At 55.5% G+C, this 20,790-nt stretch overlaps 1 protein-coding gene across 5 annotated transcripts in view; it reads left to right on the top strand.

Moving 5' to 3' along the window:
• Positions 1 to 20,790, top strand: part of RASA3 (RAS p21 protein activator 3) — a 140,030-nt gene that overhangs the window by 83,383 nt on the left and 35,857 nt on the right. For all 5 annotated transcript variants that reach the window (XM_058548553.1, XM_058548554.1, XM_058548552.1 and 2 more), the window contains 2 exons: positions 126 to 220; positions 9,294 to 9,370. In XM_058548553.1, the coding sequence (XP_058404536.1) occupies positions 126 to 220; positions 9,294 to 9,370 (172 nt within the window). The remainder of the gene's footprint in view (positions 1 to 125; positions 221 to 9,293; positions 9,371 to 20,790) is intronic.

The following is a 20,790-nucleotide window of genomic DNA, read 5'->3' as shown; positions in this document are numbered from 1 at the left end:
ATTTTGGATTATACCATTTGGGATAATTCGCAGTGTTGATGGAGAGACTTCTGCATATGAACCTTGTTGGGTCCAGAGGATATGTTCCCACTGGTGACTGCTTCTTCTCTGTGCTTGTGTTTTAGGGAAGGTGGCCATTCAGAAGGAGGACCTGCAGAAGTACCACAACAGGGACACTTGGTTCCAGCTGCAGCATGTGGATGCTGATTCGGAAGTGCAGGTGAGAGACCCTGAGTGGAGCCTGGGAGCACGGTCAGAGACTCTGACTGGGGTTGAAGCGACAGACGCGGGTTCTAGTTTTCACAGGGCATAACGGTTAGCAAGTTGTGTCCTTCATTTAGAGTAAATGCAGGTTTGTTAATTTTGTTTATTCCATTGGTCATTGTCACACTTTGTCACGCATGGTTGAAGTAGCTTTAAAAATATAAAATGCGACAGGACAGTAGCACATAATTGCAGGTAAAGAGAAAATAAAGCTGCAGGATGAGGGCCACACACACTCACCTGCAGGCCCTGCTTCAGGCTCCCTCACTCGGCAGAGAGGGACGTGGAGCCAGAGAAGTGACTAGTCCAGCGCGGCTCCCACCAGCTGGAGCGTCGGGCCTCGCCCTGGCTGGCTGGGCAGTGTGTTCACTGGGGCTGACCCCCTTGTCCAAGGGAAAGAGCTACCCCCCAGGATGGGGGTTCTCCCCCTAGTCGAGGAGATGGCGGGATCCAGGCTCCCAACCTCCCCAGGAGGTGGCTTTCGGACTTGCCGTGTGTCTGGGAGAGTGTCTGCTGGGAGGGCAGCCCACCTCGTCTCCTCTCGTGTTCCTGGCGTGTGTGGTTCCCAGTCAAGCCTTGGTTCCCAACCCCATGCCGGTGTCTGGAATTCTACAACCGGGAGCTGTGACTGGACATGACACTGAGATGCACGCGCATTTTCGTTGGCGGGGCCTGAGAGACACCAAGGCTGGCTGGGGTGTGTGAGGCACGCAGGGTCTCTGGCACAGGCGGCCCGCTTGGAGCTCAGTGCCCCATCCACTAGGGAGATATGCTGGCGGTGTCGTCTTCAGGCCTCAGTTTCCTCATCTGGAAGGCAGGGTTTTATGAACCTCTGGGCAGTTCCTGATGTCACAGGGCAGTGATGAGGACAGACTGAAATTGGTGCCTCATGAGGACTTCCCACCCCAGGCTGCTCGTCGGCGTCGGCAGGTCTGGGTGGGCCTGCGTGTCCTCACGCTCCCTCGGGGACCTGCGGCCTCAGCTGAGCTCTGAGGGCGAAGGCGGGGGGTTCAAGGTTTCCGCCTGCTAAGGCCTCGGGCACACAGGCCCCTGGTGGCCACTGGTGTCGATCCACAGACAGCCAGAGAGAAGGGTTGAGGAGGTGAGCCAAAGAGCTGCTGTCCTCGTGCTTCACGCTTGATCAGCTCAACCGAGGGGCCCACGCCTGCTGCGGAAACTGGAAGACACTATGGTTACTCAGAGCGAGTAACTGTGCCCCGAGTCCAAGAGCAGAGTTCCAACAATAGATGAACATCAGCGCCAGGAACACACGGCCAGCCGCCCTTGCTCAGGTGACTCGGACATCTCCTCTTTAGAGAGAAGGTTCCAGAAGTGATGTGCTGTGATGGTGCCTGTGACTGGAACCCTTCCTGCTCTTTATTTTGGCCATTCCCCCTGTCACTGTTATTCTGAAATAACACAGCCTTTGGCACCGTCATTGGAAGGACTTCAGCTGTTTCGCCCCAGGTCTAAGTTTGATTTCATTGGCAAGGGTAGCTTTTCTTTTTTCTTGCCTTCTTTTTTTGTTACTTAACTTTTAACTTTGAAGTGGCTACACATTCACAGGAAGTCTCAAACAACAGGACACAGGGAGTAATGATGAGCAGACGTGTGCTGTGCTGTTTGTCCCTGAGGACTGACGTCGGGAAGGACGCGGGCTCGCTGCCATCCCCTCTGTGGGACAGCCTGGTGCAAGGTCCCAGCCAGGGCGCTGATGTTCCTGCCATCCACAGATCATCCAGATCTCACCAGTGTCAAGTGTACACATGTGTACAAGCGTGTATGTGCGCGTGCGTGCACAAGCACAGGTGTGAATCTCGTGCAGCTGTCATCATGCATGTGCATGCATGCATGCATCCTGTGCAGTTCATCATGAGTGTAGATTTTCTGTAACCACTGCCTCCATCAGGATCCAGAACCGCTCCGCCACCATAGACCTCGTAAACCTGGGTGCTGTGTTAACCATGCAGCTGTGGAATGTTTGGACTGTTTTCTAACCGATGTGTTCAGAGCCCGTGGACAAGTCCTGTCCCCTGAGCCTGACTCTTACCACCTGTGAAACGGGACGCAGACTCCAGGTTCCTGGGAATTTGTGAATTACAGACGGCAAGTGCACATCTTTCTTCCTTTGAGGAAAGGAGGCAGGACGGCATGTATTGACCACCCGTGAGGTTCCAGGCGCCGTGCGGGCACTTCACTGAGGGAGGTTAGTTCTGGTAGGGGGGCGGGGGCGGGGGGGGGGGGTGCCTGCTCCGCAGGGGGCCGTGTGCAGAAGGAGCAGCGCCGCCAGACTCAGACCTTTAAAGAGCAATCGCCATCTTTCTCCGCTGCACCACTTCCCTCTGAAACGCCACATATACGGTTTTTAGAGGGGCACAGGACGGCCTGTGGCTCTGGAGTCCATCTGCTCTGTAGTTGACAAAGGGGCGTGTTGGAGAGAAGGTGCCCCAGAACTGGGGCCAAGTCAAAAATGGGGGAAGACGGTTTAAAAACTGCCTTGCTGGGGCCGGCCCCGTGGCTTAGCGGTTAAGTGTGCGCGCTCTGCTACTGGCGGCCCTGGTTCGGATCCCGGGCGTGCACCGACGCACTGCTTGTCGGGCCATGCTGAGGTGGCGTCCTACATACAGCAACTAGAAGGATGTACAACTATAACATACAACTATCTACTGGGGCTTTGGGGAAAAAAAAAGGAGGAGGATTGGCAATAGATGTTAGCTCAGGGCTGGTCTTCCTCAGCAAAAAAAAAAAGAGGAGGATTGGCATGGATGTTAGCTCAGGGCTGATCTTCCTGACAGAAAAAAAACCTGCCTTGCTTCCTTCTGGAACTGTCTGCAAAGGTGTCTGGTAAATCACTTTATTAAAAAGAGCTCATCACTCTGTTCCTTCCCTGACCTTCCGTGGGGACAACAGGACATGGGGACATCAGGACATGGGGACATCAGAACATGGGGACATCATAATGAGGCGGTTGGCAGGGACGGGCCTGGACTGTGGCCTGTGCTGTAGGACGTCACAGCTCGCATCTGGAGGTGTCTCTTCTTTCCACCGCGGGCCCTCTTGGTGCTGAGTGGGAGGGGCAGCCCCCAGCACCTGAGCCGCCCAGTCCCCCGACTCCTCCAAGGATGGCGGCAGCCAACGACTCTGCTCGATGCTCTGTTTTGTCTTGGTAAACTTGTTATCAAAGTGTGTGTTCAGGAAAGTGCGCAGACAGGTGAGCCGACCCCACAGACCCTGACAGCCCCACTAGGTCATTGCGTTCTTGCACCACTAGATGGGGCAGAAACCGCCTCACAGTGGACTCTCCGGGATGTTCCTCTTGTGGGTCAGACAGTCCTGTTTGGAGAATTTCTGGAAGAATCCACTTCCCAGGACCCAGCTTTGAACCTTTCTATGGGTCCCAGGATGTGCAGGAGGGCAAGGACGAGGTCCGGCCTCCTTCCTTCCCCTCGACGTCCGTTTCTGCGTTTCTTTTGTTCGGTTTGCTCTTTACTTTCATCTTCTCTCTTCTCAGTAGTCTCACCTCCTCACAGCGGGCAGAAGGTCCCAGAGCTCAGTTGCGTGGTCCCAGATTCTCCTCTTTGCTGACCTCTGCTGACCTTTACGTTGACCTCTGCTGACCTCTGCGCTGACCTCTGCTGACCTCTTTGGTGACTTCTGCTGACCTCTGTGCTGATCTCTACACTGACCTCTGCTAACTTCTGAGCTGACTTCTGCTGACGTGCTAACCTCTGCGCTGACCTCTGCTGACCTTTGCACTGATCGCTGGTCTGCCCCGCAGCCCTGCAGGTCAGGACTCAGGGAGGCTGCTCCCTGCTGCATGCACGTAGCATCTGCGGACCAGGGACCTGACGCCTGCCTGAGGAAATCATATGGAACCACCAGCGCTCTTTCCCTTTGGAATTAATAAAGTTTATTTTTCGGGCAGTCTTAGATTTGCAGAAAGGTTGAGGGAAAGTTCACAGAACCCGTGTGCCCCTCTCTGGCACCATGACTACTATTGACGTCTGTGTGCACTCGTCACGCTCACTGGGCCAACATCAATAGTGATTACTGACGGAGGCCAAGGTTGACATGGGGTCACCCTCCAAGCTGTGTATCCTGTTGGTGTGACAAGGGCATGGTGCGAACCCCCAACGCCAAGCCACCCAGGACAGCTTCCTGGAACGGGGGTGACGGCCCCCGTCTTCATTAGTGAGTGGTAATCTGTGTACTGTCTCTCTTTTCCTAGTTGGCATGTCTAGAGGTTTATCAGTTTTATTGATCTTTTCAAAAAACCAGCTTTTGGGTTTGTTGATTTTCTCTATTTCCTGTTTTCAATCATCGATTTCTGCTCTCGTTCTTGTTACTTCTGTTTTTCTGCCCACTTTGGATTTAATTTGCTCTTCTTTGTCTAGTTTCTTGAGGTGGAAGCTTAGATGACTGATTTCAGGTCTTTCTTCTTTTCCAATATGCATTCAATGCTGAAAATTCCCTCGAAACACTGCTTTTGCTGCATCCCACAAATTTTGATAAGTTTTATTTATGGAAAGAAATGAATTCAAAATACTTTTCAATTTCTCTTGAGACCTCTTCTTTGGCCTCTCTGTTGTTTGGAAGTGTGTGGTGTAGTGTCCACATGTTTTGGGATTTCCAGGTGTCTTTCTGTTACTGACTGCTAGTTTAGTTCCCATGTGGTCTGTGAGCAGACACGTGTGATTTCTGTTCCTTTAGATGTGTCCTGTGTGGTTTAGGGCCCAGGGGGTCTGTCTGGGATGTCGTGTGAGCTTGGGGACATGTTCTCTGTTGTTGGTGAAGAGTTTCCAGGTGGAATTGGACCTGGTGGGTCGGTGCTGCTGTCAGTTCACAGCTGCTTTTTTAAACTTCTTGATGTCATTATTCACCTCAAATAGGAATGGGAAAAACTATCCAATCAGCATTTTTAATGCTCTGTCCTAAGGTTTTCTGTCCACGTAAACCAAGATAGATGCAGGACAGCTGCCTGGGTCTCCGTCCATCTTGCCCGGGTCACAGTTACTGGGCAGGATTCGGCTGTACCATTGGGCTTGACCTGCCCCAGTCGGGGTCCCAGGGCTTGCCAGGCTGGGACCCCTTGCTCAGCGGATGGGGTCTGTGACCCCTGTGGAGACAGCCTCTGTGGGGTCCACACAAGCCTGGGGCAGTTTCTCGGAGGGCGCCGTGGGGTTCGTGTAGCTCAGACATGTCTGTGTCGAAGGTTCTGTGGGCCAAGAGGCTGGCTGCGGAGGCTGAGCCCAGAAAACCCGCCCTTCCTGCCCCGAGGCGGAGGGTGTGGCCCTCAATGCCTGGGGTGCGGCATTTGTGGTTGTTTGTGCAGGAGGTTGCCTGTCGCCCACAGCGCGAGAGGCACCGCCCAGACCTTAGCGAAGCCATGAGGCAGACGTGAGCTGGGGGCCGCAGGTTTGCTGAGTTCCTCGGCAGCCTCCCGCCCTGGGTGGTGTTTGTGTTGTTCTGTTTGTTGAGCTCAGTACGGTCGTGGTGAGGAAGTGCTCGCCCGGGAGGAAGCACGGCCGGCACGGGGTCTTTCTGGGGGAAACAGGAAACGGGCATCAGCGGCCCGGGTCCATCCAACCCAGATGCGTTCTTTGGCTTTTTGGAGCCTGAGTAAGATACGTCAGTGACATGTCGGTCTGAATGGCCGTTGCCAGTCTTAAAGAGTAATCCATGAAGGAGTGGTGCCCAGGGCGCCTGAGGATGCAGTGAACACACGTCACAGAGCCGTCCTGTGCCGAGTTCTGACTCTGTCCCTTTGTCACGAGCTCTCGTCCTGGGCTTGGTATGAGGGCGGGGTGTTGCTGTCAGCCCCCGTGTCCTCATCTCAGCTGAGGGGACAGCGCCCACCTTGTGGGCTTGTGCTGAGACCATGGGTCATCCGGAGAGCTCTCACCCCTGCTGCAGGAGCAGCTCTGTCACAGGCCCTGCTGTCACCCTGAGTCTTTGTCTTCTCTGCCTGAGGATCCAGCTGGCACTGAGGCCCCTCATTGGTTACTGGCCTGAGGATTTACTCCCGCCGGCTGCAGGGGTGGGCAGTCAGCCAGGGGGTTGGGACCAGACACGTGCGCAGGTGGAGGCTGACCCCGGAGCGGTTGTTTGCATGCTTGTCAGATGAGGGACGCATCCGGTAGAAGCTCCCAAGGGCTCCCTGTGGGAAGAGCCCATTGGTTCCTGGGGAGGCTGGCTGCTCCAGGCGAGCGTGTCCCTCCGCAGGCACTCCGAGAGTCCACGTGGCGGGCACCGGTCAAAGCCCTTTGCAGATGTTGGCTCTGTGCTCAGGTCACTGGGCATCGCCCAGGATCACAGGGATGTGATGCCGACGGGCTGGTCCTGGTGTCCTGGACTTATCCTTGGGCATCTTGGCTGCCCAGAGCTCCCACCCTCCCTGCGGCCACTCTTTCTGGCAGGTGAGGGGAAGGCCCGAGAGGCCAGCACCCAGCCCTGTCCACAGCTGGGTGTGGCGTGGGCGCCCAGGCCGAGGTCGGGGCTCCTGAGGTCGGGACTGCCACGGTTGGGGCCTTGTGCCGTCTGCCCCAGGAGGAGGCCGACCCTGGCGTCCTCATCATCAGGGGGCCCTGCTGCCCTGTCCGCGCAGATCTCCCGTGTCGTCGTCGTGGGCGTGGCAGCTGCGTGGGCTGCATCTTGTGGGGAATCTCGAAGCTGTCCTCCTGCAATGCTGCGGGCTGGCCCCATGCTGTGGCCTTCGGGAGCAGCCACTTGTTTGGGCTCGCAATCCCCGAGCCCATTAAAGGGAGGAGCTGATTTGCTGTAAGAAAGGCTTCTGTGGGGAAGTTGCAGCCAGTGTTTATGGCACATGTACTTTCCAGTATCACCCCTGCCCCAAGGATGGGCCTGCAGAGCATGTGGCCGCCTGGGACACACGCGGACATGAGGATGCGAGGGGCTAGGGTGAAGGAGGCACACGTAGACCAGGCTGGAGAGGCGTCACCCCCGAGCTGTCTCACCCCAGGTCCTGGTTTCTTGTTTATTTTCCAAATAAGTGGATCCTGGTGCCTCTGTCAAAGGACAACGGCGATGCTTCCACGTGGGGCCAGGCTCAGGGGCGGGCGAGCTCCCTGTGTCTCAGCTCTGGAGTGCAGGGAGCCCTCCATGACCTGGCTCTCCCTCACGTCATGGACGTCCTCAAGGCTGTTGTGATGGAGACGTCTGGGTTGGGCCCTCTCCTTTCTCGTAATCAGTGCCACGTGCATTTTGGTGAAACGCTTCTTGGGTGGTTCAAAGTTCAGGCTCTGATTCCAGCAGGCGAAAGGACAGTGAGCTGTTTGGATCACGCCATCGGCACGGCCTTCCCTCAGCCAGAAGGGCCGGTTATCGGGGGCAGCGACGTGGGGACGCGGATCCAGAAACCTCACGTTGTTGGCCAGATGGTTTCTCACGGAACTGGTCCAGAACCGGGATTTCTGCTGGCGAAAGGCCAGCACATTCTCCCTACCGACGCCCCAGGACACGGTCCGGGGAGACACAGATGAGCTCATCCCAGGACCTCATGGGGGCCGGACGCTGGAGCTGCAGACTGGAGCTGTGTGGATGGTATGCTGGAGCGCCGATGGGTGAAGAGGAGTAGAGCAGCCGGTGTCGGGACGGGACAGCACACGCCCGGGGGGGAGGACACTCAGGAGTCTCTGGAGCTGCCAAGGGGAGCCGGCCGCACAGGAGTGTCCACAGGGGCGTCCAGAGGAGCAAGCTCAGGAGGCTGTGGGGGCCGGCCAAGCAATCCTGCCCGCGCTCTCTCGCCCGCCTGCTCTGTCCTGTCTCATCCACCCTATCCTGGATCCTCTGAGACGAGGCGGCCATCAGCTCCCCAGGCTGCAGGGTCCAGACGTCCTGGTCAGAAAGGACCTAGGGATGATCAATCCAGCCTCCTTTTTCTAGATGGTTTTAATTCAGCGATACGATACATACTCTTACATGAGTGCACGCATCACACTCACCGTCTCATGTTAGCGCATGTGTCACACTCACTCTCACATAAGCGCACTTGTCCCACTATCGCACGTAAGTGCACGTGTCACACTCTCACGTAAGCGCACGCATCACACTCACCGTCTCACATAAGTGCGAGCTTCACACTATCATGTAAGCCCACGTGTCACACTCACCGTCTTACGTAAGTGTGTGCGTCACACTCTCACTTAGGCACACGTGTCACTCTCACGTAAGTGCACATCACATTCACCGTTTCACGTAAGCATGTGTCACACTCACCGTCTCAAGTAAGCGCACGCTTCACACTCACCGTCTTGCGTAAGCACGCACCTCTCACTAAAGGCACATGTCACTCTCACGTAAGTGCGTGCATCACACTCATGTAAGCACACGAGTCACACTCACTGTCTCACGTAAGTGCATGTGTCACACTCACGTAAGTGTGCACATCACACTCACTGCTGGATTTGAGGGACAGATGTTATTGTTATTTCTTCTTTTCTTTATGCCTCTTCTTCCTCTCCCCCTCATGACCCTTGACCCCTGATGACGCCCTGGTCACGTCCTCCTCGCTGTCCGCACTGTCTTCCCGCTAGTGTGACCCTGTGGGCAGACACGGGTAGAAATACAGCACCTCTGCTCTCCTTATAGAAGCATCCGTGAGCACTAGCCTCCTGCCAGAGAAGCAGGACTAACATTCCCTGGCCTCTGATCCAGGCCTCAGCGTGGACACAGAAGCACTGAGGCCTCCGACACAGTTGCCCAGACCGCAGGCCCACACTGTGTGGGCAACATAACCTGTAGCAAGCAGACATGTGGGGACAGTGCTTCTCCACCGTTGCTTGTGCTTTTTAACTTCTTTCTTCTGAGATGGCGGCTGCTGTCAGCGGAGCTAGGAGCCCAATGGCTGGAATCTGTAACTCTGTGGGAAGCCACACCCATCCTGGTCCCTGGGTTCTGAGTTGGGGGCGGGTGGAAGCGCAGTGGACACCTCTTGGGGTCAGGCGTCACCACACGTTTGTGAACAGAGACTCTGCCACTTGTGGCCATGACCTCTGTCCTTGTGCTTTCAGGGCAAGGTCCACCTGGAGCTGCGGCTGAGTGAGGTCATCACCGACACAGGCGTTGTCTGCCACAAGCTGGCCACGCGGTAAGACCCAGACGGCCATCGCTGCTGGTCTGCTCCCTGGGAGTGGGGCGGGTAGCTGTTTTTCAAACAAATGAATCCAAATTCTTCCCAGACTCAGTGATTCCCCCAGACGACGTCGTTTTCAAAGGTTCTAACATGTAGTTCTGAATACCCTCGAAAGAGCAAATGCTTGTCCTGGAGGTGACGTGTTTGGCTTTTGCAAACAGCCAGAGTCATTCAGGGCGATGTTTAGACAGAGACGTTGGTGTCACACCCGGCGTTAGAAAGAGGAAGTGGTGAGGTGGCATGTTCGAGGCCAGAGGGCAGAGCCGGGGCCTGAATGACCCCGAATCCAGAGCTCCTCCCGCCCTGATGCTTGGTGTGTCTGCACATGCGTGAGTGTGCAGGTGCATGAGCATGCACGTCTGTGCACGTGTCTAAAGGTGGTCTCCATATCTCTTGGTGGGGTTCTCGGCCTTGAGGGTCGCGGATCCCTTAGGTCACCTGTAGGAAGCGTGGACTCTCAGAAGATGCCGAGACACACACACCATTTTGCACACTCCATAGCCCTCTGACCCCAGGCCTCAAGGTGCACACGTCCCAGTGGAGACCCTCCTCTCTCGCTGCCTGCCCAGTGAACCCTGCCTGTGTCTTTACCAGCCCACGTGCCCATCTTTCAGGACCAGTGGGCAGCGGTGGAAGGTGGGCTCTGCCCCACCCCGGAGTGGCCCAGGGGTTGGAGAACCAGGTGGCTCCTCCGAGTGAAGGGCAGTTGGGGGTTGGCCTGCTCTGTCAGGAAGGACGTGAAGACATGTGGAGGTCAGTCCTTTGGTGGTGGGGCCCACGAGAGATCGAGAGGGCCTTCCTGCTGATCCTGCCGAAATGCCGGCTGGTCAAGGAGTGCATGCAGCCCCTTGATGCCCACACATTTGTGGGCAGGGAGACCTTGCCTTGATTTGCTGGCTGGGCACGTTCATCCCACGTCCGTCCACCTCCAAGTCCGCGTGTGACAGCAGGACTCTGCGGCCGCCGGCTCTCCGGGTCTTGTTAGGGTGCACGTTGGGCTGTGGTTCCAGGAACACAAATATCTAGAGTTGGGACTGTGGGCGGCAGCTCTGTCCAGTCTCCCGCTGCTGGCACACGAAGTCCCAGAGCCCATGACTCGGACCTCAGGCTGAGGGCTTGGGGTTCTGATAGGAAACACGGGCGTGCTGGGCACCTGGCCCCTTTTTTGGTTTTGCTTTTTTTAAGGAGCTGTGGTTTAGAGAAAGTGTCAGGATGGGAACTGGGAAGGTTCTGTGCAGCTCATGTTTCCTGGGAGGAGCAAATCCTGGAACAGAGTAGCCTCAGGCTGTAGCTTCAGGCTTGGACCCTTGCAGACGACGGCGCCCTGCAGCGAGCCTGGTTAGGAGCGGGCCCCACAAACTCCGTGTTTCTCACTGGTTTAAATTCACGCCAGCAGTGAGCTGGGATTGCTCTGGAACAGCTTTCTCCCCTCTGCTGCCCACCTGGCTCCAGTCGACCGCGTTCCTGCTCTGACGTCTGCTCGAACCCGCCTCATCAGGCTCCAGACACACCAGCGCTTGGCCACACGCGGAGGTCAGCGCTGTGGGGGACATCCGCTCCTTCCTGTGTGCCCAGGAGGGGCAGGAACTAACCTCATTGGGCCGGGGCCCTGCTGCCCACCTGCCCCGGAGAGGGGCTTTCCTGGGGGTCCTCAGACGGAACAAGCCGCCTCTGCCTCTTTGCTTCTGTGCCTCTCTGCCTGGAATGCCCTCCTTCAGATCCCCTTTCATTCAAGTCTCTGCTCAGATGTCCCCAAGGGGCCGTCTCCCTTTGGAGCAGGCACAGCCAGCCCTCGGTGTCCTGCCCGCCCCTTGGCACACCGATGTGCCTGCGGTGGGGACTGTGTTTGGTGCACTCGCCCTGGAATGCGAACCTGGAGGGCAGGGGCTGGGTCCCCAACACCTGGAACAGGGCCTGGCAGATACCCGTGTCCTGGGCATGTTGCAGTTCGTCTCACAGCCCGTCTGTCCAGCGGAGTGGGAAGGAGCCCCCAGAGGAAATGAGACGCTGCTTCCTCTCCCGCTGGCGTCTCCGCGAGTGCTGAGCGGGACTCGGGCCTCTCACGTTTGGGAATCGGGCCTGTCACACTCATCTCGCCATTGTCCCTGGGAGGCTGCGCAGCTGCGGTGAGGGGCTCGGTGCTGACGTCCGAGGTGGCACCTGCCTGGTGGGCAGGGCTTTCTCCAGGCTGGGCTGCCTCACGGAGGCCCGGCGCTCACTGCTCCGTCCGTCCGTCCCTCGTGCAGCATGTACCTCTGAGCGCCTGCTCGCTGCCAGAGGTGCCATGGGCTCCCATGTCAGCCAGGCTCCCGCTTTGGACAGCTCCCGCCTGCTGTAACAAGCACCATGTAGGGATGTGTCATGTGCCGAAACACTCTCTTACTGGAAGGCCAGAGGTGTGGGGAGGGCTGTCACAGGGGCCAGCAGAGGAAGGGGAGGCCCAGAGGCCACAGCGTGCTGGGACGGACCCAGAGAAGGGGAAGGCCACAGAGACGGCTGCACAGAGGAGCAGCCGCTGAGCTTGGCATTGGGGGAGACGGCTGCCATTGTGGGTCTGTGGACCTGCTCCCATCCCACCTGGCATGTCCCCTGCCTTCCTGACCACATCTCCCACTGCCCCCATCCAGGCACGCTGCCTCCTTGCTCTCCTGGTCGTGGGGTCTGGGGTCTGGGCTGGCTCCTCCTTTGCCTGCCCCTCACCCCCTCACTCGCTGCTCACGCCGACTTCCTCTCCAGAACGCCAGCCCTGTTCCACCCATGGGTGGGTCCCGAGCATCCAGGCACTCGACGAACACCTGTGGGTTGCGGGAAGGGGTCTCAGGAAGGCTGTGGGCCTCTGCCCGTCCTGTCAGCAGCTTCAGCCACCGGCCTCTGAAGAGCAGCCTCAGTTCTGGGCTCTGCGGCCATCAACCAAACAATGATTGTCCCCCAGGTCCCTGCTAGACCAGGGCGTGGCTTTGCAGGAAGTAGCAGCATGTGTGAGCATGCCCACGTGCACCCCATGCCCACCTGTACCCCATGCCCATGTGCACCCCACGCCCACGTGCACCCCATGCCCACGGGGTGTGACGAACAGGGCAGTTCGTCAGGACTGTGATGGCCTGGGGGCTCCATTCTCCCACCCTGCTTCCCATGTCACACAGTTGTGGAGAAGCGGGAACTGTACCCTTGTCTGTGGACGAGGAGCACAGGGCAGTGGCTGCAGGTTGGAGTCTCTGGGGGAGTGTTGTCAGTGGTGTCGCCCAGACAGGCGAGGGCAGCTGAGCTCCCCAAATACCTCTGTGCAGACATCTTTTCAGTTAAAGGACCAGGGTCTGCTGCCCGGTGTGTTCCTGATGGAGTCCTGCTTGCTTCTTCCTAGTGCACAGTGCACACAGGCTAGTACACATGCTAACACATGCTGACACACTAGCGTACACTCTACTACACGCTAGCGCAGACTCTAACGCACACTACCACCGACTCTAGTGCAGACTCTAGCGCACACTACCACAGACTCTAGCGCAGACTCTTGCGCACACTCTAGCGCAGACTCTAGTGTGCAGTCTAGTGCAGACTCTAGCGCACACTACCACAGACTTGAGCACACACTACCACAGACTCTAGCGCAGACTCTAGCATGCGCTCTAGTGCACAGTCTAGTACAGACTCTAGCGCACACTCTAGCGTACATGCTAGCCCACACACTACTACGTGCTAGTACACCTGTATACACCCTTGCACACTTTGTTCAGGGTCCCGGGGCTGAGGGGTCCCCACAGGGTGTAGTGAGGGGAACGGAGGAGTGGGGATCCCACCATGTCCCACCAGGCTCATATCCTCCATCAAGGACATCACAAGTTTCTGAGGAACCAGTAGCTTTTCTTTCCTTCCCTCCCCTTCCCCTGTACTTTTTTTCACTAAAAAATATCCTTTCCATATCATAAAATTCAACATTTTAAAGTGCACAATATTAGTATATTCACAAGGTTGTGCAACCAGCACCACTAACAATTGTCTAACTCCAGAACTTTCCATCACCCCAAGAGGAAACGCCGTGCCTGTGAGCAGTCACACCCCATCCCCTCCCCCAGCCCCTGGCAACTGCGAATCCACTCTCTCTCTATGGATTTTCCCGTTCTGGACTTTTAATATAAATGGAGTCATACACTATGTGGCCTTTTGTGTCTGGCTTATTTCACTCAGCATGATGTTTCCAAGGTTCATCCGTGTTGTAGCCTGTGTCAGTGCTTTATTCATTTTAATGGCTGAGTAGTACCCCATTGTGTGGATGGACCACATTTGTTTATCCATCATCCATCGATGGACATTTGGGTTGTTTCCACTTTTTGGCTGTTGTGAATAATACTGCTCTGAAAATTCTTATACAAGTGTTTGTACAAAATTATGTTTTCATGTCTCTTGGATCTGGGAGTGGAGTTGCTGGGTCAGGTGTAACTCTATGTTTAACTTTTTGAGAAGCTGCCAGACTGTTTCCCGCAGTGGCTGACCCATTCTACACCCACAAGCAGTGTGCAAGGGCTCCAGTTTCTCCACATCCTTGCCAACACTTGCTATTGGCTGTCTTGTGTGTGTGTGTGTGAGAGGAAGATTAGCTCTGAGCTAACATCCGTTGCCAATCCTCCTCTTTTTGCTGAGGAAGATTGGCCCTGGGCTAACATCCATGCCTGTCTTCCTCTACTTTATATGGGACGCCGCCACAGCATGGCCTGACAACCGGTGCGTCGGTCCGCACCTGGGATCTGAACCTGCGAACCCTGGGCCACCAAAGTGGAGAGCATGAACTTAACTGCTGCGCCACTGGGCTGGCCCCTGGCTGTCTGTTTATTGTGGCCATCCTTGTGGGCATGAAGTGGTTTTGACGTACATTTCTCTAAACGTCATGACTGAAGATGCCGACCATCCTTGCTTGTCCTTGTTGGCCATGTCTAGATCTTCTCCAAGAAATGTCTGTACAAGTCCTTTGCTGACTTTAAATTGGGTTATTAGTATTTTTATTATTAAGATGTAAGAGCTTTTCATATATTCTGGATACTAGGCCCTTTTCAGATATACAATTTGGAAATATTTTCTGTCGTTCTGTTGGTTGTCTTCACTTTCTTCATAGTGTCTTGTAATACAGAAGTTTTAAATTTTGATGAAAGGCAATTTATCTACTTTGTTGCTGTGTTTTAGGTACCTATCTAAGAAAGCATCTCCTAATCCAAGATCATGAAGACTTACACCTGTGTTTTCCTTCTAAGATTTTGATGGCTTTAGCTCTTACCCATGGGGCTTGGACACATTTGGAGTTGATTTTTGTGTATGGCGTGAGGTGGGGTCTGCGTTCACTCTTTTGCGTTTGAATACCCAGTTGTGCCAGCACCATTTGTTGGAAAGACCCTTCTTTCCCACCGAACTGTCTTGTGTCTTTGTTGGCTGTCTTGGACGATAAGTGTGTGGCGTCTTGGGGACTCTGTTCCTGTCTGCTGATCTGCGTGCCTCTCCCTGTGCCCTTGCGGTCTGGTCACTTCAGAGTCGCAATGAGTTTGGAAATCAGGAGGTGAGTCGTCCATGTGGTCCTTGTTTTCGTGGTCGTGTGGCTGTTCTGAGCTCCTTTCATTCCCACATGAAGTTTAGGGTCAGCAGGTTAACTTCTGCACAGATAGCAGCTGCGTTTTGGTGGGGACTGTGTTGAACCTGTAGGTCAGTTTGGGGAATTAAAAATCCCGAGCCTCTACCCCCCGACTGAGTGTCCGCCTCGCTCCATCTTCTGTTATTTCTTGTAAAACTGCTCTCTTTCTGTGAGGCCGTTAGTAGTGCCCCCTCTTTTACTGATTTTAATACCTTGAGTCTTTGCTTTTCTTGGTCAGCTGTTGACATTTTCAAAGACCCCACTTTTGGTTGATTTTTCTCTGTCATCTTCTATTCTCTGATTTATCATCTTTGTTCTAATCTTCATTATTGCCTTCTTTCCGCATTGAGTTTAGTTTGCTTTTATTTTTCTGGTTTCTTAAGGTGGAAGTTTAGGTTGTCAATTTGAGATATTTCTTTTTTGAAGTGGGCCTTTACGGCTACAAATTTCCTTCTGACACCACAGCTGTGTTTATATTCCATAGCTTTCTTCCTTAGAGCTGTCTAAGTCTGTTCCATGTGCAAGGACCTTCCACAACTGGCTCTGATTCCGGATGGAACAGGAGACAATGGGCATCACCTGTGATCAGGTGCAAAAGGCTCTGGGCCCAATCCCGGTGTCCGAGGTTAGTGCATGTCCCCCAACCGTGGGGACAGGCCACTTCCCCTCTCTGTGTGTCACCTTCCTCGTGTAAACAGGAGGAACAGTGTCTCTGCCAGCGTTTGCCCGGATGTAGGAAGGAACCCCGTGGGCATGTGTGTTCTCCCTCGTGACCTGCTTTCTCAGAGGTTACAAGGGCTAGGGCCAACCCCGAGGTGTGTTACAGGCTCAGGAGAAACTCAAGGCTGGAATGATGGACCATTGAGAAGCCCGCTGGGCAAAGGCAGATTCGTTCCCACAGTCTCTCTCCTGCCTGAGAGTCACCTCTCGCCTCTCCCTGCCCCGCAGCAGGTGACTTATTCCCACTTTACTCACTAGAACGTGACAGAACGGGCAGGGCCTGGGCACACAGTCCGGACACGTTCTTTCTTCCCCGCTGCAGGTCATTCCCTTGTCGAAGTTTGAGTCTCCTGGGGCTGCCGTAATGAACACCACAGTCCTGGTGCCCTAAAACGACAGGCATGTACGCTCTTCCAGCTCTGGAGCGCAGAGGTCTGAGGTCCGGCTGGGCTGCGCTCCCTCTGGAGGCTCTAGGGGAGGGTCCTTCCTTCTTCTCCCAGCTTCTGGGGTTGTGGGCGTTCCTGGGCTGTGGCTGCAGCCCTCCTGTCTCTGCCTCTGTCGGCACATGGCCCTCTCCTCTGTGTCTGCGAGGTCTGCCTCCTGTAAGGACACTTGTCATTGGGTTTAGGGCCACCCTAAATCCAGGATGATCTCCTCATTTCAAGATCCTTAACTTGATTACATCTGCAAAGGCCCTTTTCCAAATGAGGTCCCACTCACAGGTTCCGGAACTGGGATGTGCCACATCTTTTGGGGACCGCCACCTAGCCCCCGACGTCAGGTGATGCCTGCTGAGGCAGACGGTCCTCCCGGCTTCCCTCACCTGGCTGGGACAGACTTGGGGTCCTGGGGGCATTCTGGCTGGGCTGAGCTTCCAGGCCTCCCTCTCCCCACTTCCTGCTCACCCGTCTCTGCCACAGGCTCACCTTCCCCAAACTGCAGGTGCCTGGAAATTCCTTTCCTGAGGTTGTCCATCCCTTACAAACCCCACAGATCAGGAGGCTGGGGCCCATCGTCCTCACTCATTCTTCCTCCTGCCCCTGATAAGGGATCTTCCCTGTGGGCTGTCCCAGCTGCGTCATCTCCCTTTGTCGTCAGCGCTGTGGGGAGGATTCCAATTCCTAGCAACCCTGTGAATGGCAGACGGAGCCCTGCCTGGTCTTTTTGTGCCATCTTCTCACCTTCTGGCGCTTTTTATCAGACAATGCTCCACTAGTATTCATAGGGTTTTTATGGCCGATTTTTTTGAAAGTGGGTGGCCAGGTCTTTCTTCCTAATCTTTGTTAGTCTGGAAGCTCTGCTGAAACCTGTCCACCATGGGAGACCCTGCTGATGTTTGAAATACCAGTGGTAGAGCTTTCAGCGTCACAGCAACATGCAGCCGCCACAGTGTGACAACCAACAGATGGTGGTGTGGTTCTCTGACCAGACACAGACCCCGTGAGAGCATGGGATCTTAATACTAGACCCCCAGGGCTGCCTCATGTCTCCTGCCTGCCTTGACTGGAGGGTGAAAGCTGGGGAGCTGGAAAGCCTAAAGAAATGAAAATGTTTACAAAATAAGTAGCAACAGAAGGCTTTCCGTCTGGGCGGGCCCTCAGCTGGGGCTTCATGTGGTTCTGCCGCGGGAGGACGCTCTAGATGTGCTGGCAGAAGTCTTACTTCCTCCGACCTGGGCGTTTCCCCACCTTGCTGGTCCTCGTCGTCTTGTTTTACCCTCTTACGTCCCCGTGTGCTGACTGGATGCTGACCGAGGCCCAGGCTGTCTGACGTTCGTGCTGTCTGCACGTGGACTCGGCATCTGCGAGTCCCGGTGACCTCCCCACGTGTGAGCGGCTTGTCTTTTTGACAGGATTTCCAGCTTGGACTCAGGGGCCCTATCTCTTGCTTCGTTTTTGTTTCCAACAAAGGAAAACTCAGTGTCTTTTGGTCATCCCGTCAGGACTATTTAAGGAGCCCGTACCGAGCGCCTGAGGCCATGTGAGGCTCCTGGACTACACTCTCACGGGTAGACACGCGAACACAAGAACCTCAGCATTTCATTTCATTGGAGAAAAAGCATTAGAAACGCCCGGAGGCCGTGAGCCTAGCTGTTGAGCACAGAGCAGAGGTTCCATGGCGTCTGTGGAGCGAGTGTGTGACGTGCATGAGGCTGTGCCGGGTGAGGGAGTCACATTAGGGATGGAGCTGGATTGGCTGTTCGTGAGCCTTCCTCTGGGTCCGTGTCTCCTTCCTTCAGATGTGAGTGCACACAGAGAAATACAGCAGCCATCTGTGCTGGAGGATGTGGGAGAGAAGACCTGAGCTCTCTCTTGGTGCAGAGGCTGGCCTCTGCCTGCCTCCTCCCACAGCTCCTCACTCCTCGTCCCAGCAGCACAGTCTCCCTGGGTGTCCCGTGCCACCTTGTCTGAGAGGGGGGTTTCCACTCTCGAGCGCCGTCACCTCAAAAGCAGACGAAAGTCCCTCTGACGACCTTGCCGACACTCGCTGAGCACTCCCCGCCACACAGACACAGGAGCAGTGGGCCCGCCGCCTGGCACTGTGGTGCTGCTCACAGAGAAGGCGGTACCACTTCGGGGGCACCCAACTGAGAAATTACCTTCCAACAACATCTCGAATCCAATAAAGGTCATATTTTCCATTATTAGGGAGTTACAGAAACAAAAGAAGAGCTGGCAAGCTGGGGTCGGGAGGCCTTTCAGAGTGAAGCAGAGGGCCAGGCCCGCGGCAGGCAGCCATGTGGTAACCGTGAGGGCGCTTCAGCAGGCAGGTGTGTTTCCTCCTCGTGGGCGGGAAGTGGAGGCGCCGGCACACACCCCCGTCAGGGAAAGAGGAAAATGGGCACAAATGGGCTGCAGCCATCTCTAGCCGTGAGGCATAGCCAGTTTTTAAGGGTCAGGTTGAATATCGAAACCTATAAATGTTAAAATACACAGGAGGGGGCTGGCCCCGTGGCTTGGCGGTTAAGTGCGTGCCCTCTGCTACTGGCGGCCCGGGTTCGGATCCTGGGCGCGCACCGATGCACCGCTTCTCCGGCCATGCTGAGGCCGCGTCCCACGTACAGCAACTAGAAGGATGTGCAACTATGACATACAACTATCTACTGGGGCTTTGGGGAAAAAAAGGAGGAGGATTGGCTATAGATGTTAGCTCAGAGCTGGTCTTCCTCAGCAAAAAGAGGAGGGTTAGCACGGATGTTAGCTCAGGGCTGATCTTCCTCACGAAAAAAAAATTAAAAAAAAAAATACACACGAAATGTTGTACTTGTGGTACTTTACATTCCAGATCAGGTGACTGTTTTGGTTACTGTGTGTTTCCAGGACACGAGAACGGCAGTGCGGTGAAGATCTTCCCCTTCCTTTATTTACGGGTAACGTTCCTCAGGGCGCGTGGAGTTGGTCTTGCATTGAATAGGCCGAGACAGATGCCCAAGCATGAATTTGCCATGTCTGGTGAAGTGAGCTTTGCTTCTGGGCTCAGGCTGCCCGGAAGGCCCAGGCTGTGCGCTGAGCTGTGATCCTCCCAGAGCGGTCAGCGCGCCAGTGAGGTGACGCCGCAGGAGGAGGCGCCGTGGAGTCCAGCACTGCTGTGCTCCAGGTGGTGCGTCTGCGTGCCAGGTGGAGGCTCTGGGCTTTCTCTTCCTCCGAGGTGTCTTGGTGTAACTGCACAGGAGCCAGTCCTTGTTTTGAGTAAGAATAGAGTGTTTCTCAGGTTAGTCTCTAAGGGAAGGGGGTCTCGAATGCTCCCTGGGTGGCTGCTGCCCCGTGGGCCCGCGTGTCCCTAAGACACAAGCGCAGGAAGAATGACTTCCCGTTAGATGCTCAGCAATGCCATCTACATTGCTGCTGTGAAAACCTGTTTTCTCTGAGGATCTGAAATGCATACGTGTCTCGCCTCTGAACCTTCTTCCTGACAACTGAATGTAATAAAAACGTGTTTGTGTTCAACTCCGACCGTCTGCACAGGAGGGAGCGTGGCCCCGTGCCTCCTGTCTCCTGCCCTCTGGGGCCCTGTCTCTCCCTCAGCCTGAGGTGGCGGCCACCAGGGGGTCGACTGTCGCCTGCGTTTCTCTTGTTGTATCTGGCCTTGAACCAACACGTGTTGATTACACGTGAACCTGTTAACCACTTGGCTGTTCGCTGCTGTGCCGGCCAAGCAGACCAAGCTCCTTGGGCCTGAGCTCCGGACGTGAGCTCCTGTCCTGTTCCAGGAGACGTGCCTGACCAGTGACAGGATCTCGATGAGCATTGGTGATGAGTTATTGAGGGAGGAAGACAAGCAAAGACCAGCCCAGTGATCTGGAGAGAAACAACTATTCCAGGAAGTGGAGTAAAAAGAGAGCGAGTTGAAAAATATTAGATAAAGCTGTAGAAATAATGGATCCATCCCTGAGGCCCAACGTTATCTAACAGGAATTCCAGAGGAAAATGGTAGAGAAACGGAGAGAGGAGAGATTTACAGAAGACTCCCAGGCCTGGCACCGGTTCTGAGGGCTTCAGCGCCCTGCAGGAGCAGAACCCCTCACAGAGAAAACTGTCAAGCGCTAGAATCTGCAGGCTTCCCGGAGGGCAGAGCAGCTCAGGTCCCTGACCCACAGGGAGCAAGAGGACCTGGTGGGTCCGACCCCGCAGCGGCAGGGAGACAGCGGAGCCCAGATGTTTGTGGGAAAATGATTCTGCGTCTGTCTGTAGCCAGACTGACTTCCGCTTGTGGCCTCTATCGACTAGTGGGGACTAGGTCCCCTCTGCCACCACAGACAGCCAGGGAGCTGGACTCTGCGAGCAAGCCATCTGGATGCCATCAGCTGGCGGTTAGCTCTGTGACCCCGGAGTAGGGAAGTGGACGGGTGAGCTGCAGCGTCCAGTCCTCATCCTGGAGGTGCATTGGTGACATGGGGCAGGGAGGTATTCCACATGGATCCCGAGGTGTGTGAGGAGTCAGAGAGTGGAGTTGGGGGTTTGTGGGCACATTCTGGAGGGGAGGGGACTTCAGTGCTCCCTGAGCCTGTGTGACTGTACGGGGAGAAGAGCCACAGGGCCAG

Source organism: Diceros bicornis, chromosome 9, assembly GCF_020826845.1.
Source record: "Diceros bicornis minor isolate mBicDic1 chromosome 9, mDicBic1.mat.cur, whole genome shotgun sequence".
Taxonomy (NCBI): Eukaryota; Metazoa; Chordata; class Mammalia; order Perissodactyla; family Rhinocerotidae; genus Diceros; species Diceros bicornis.
Note: the sequence above shows the minus strand (reverse complement) of the source record. Positions and strands in the feature narration are given on the sequence as shown.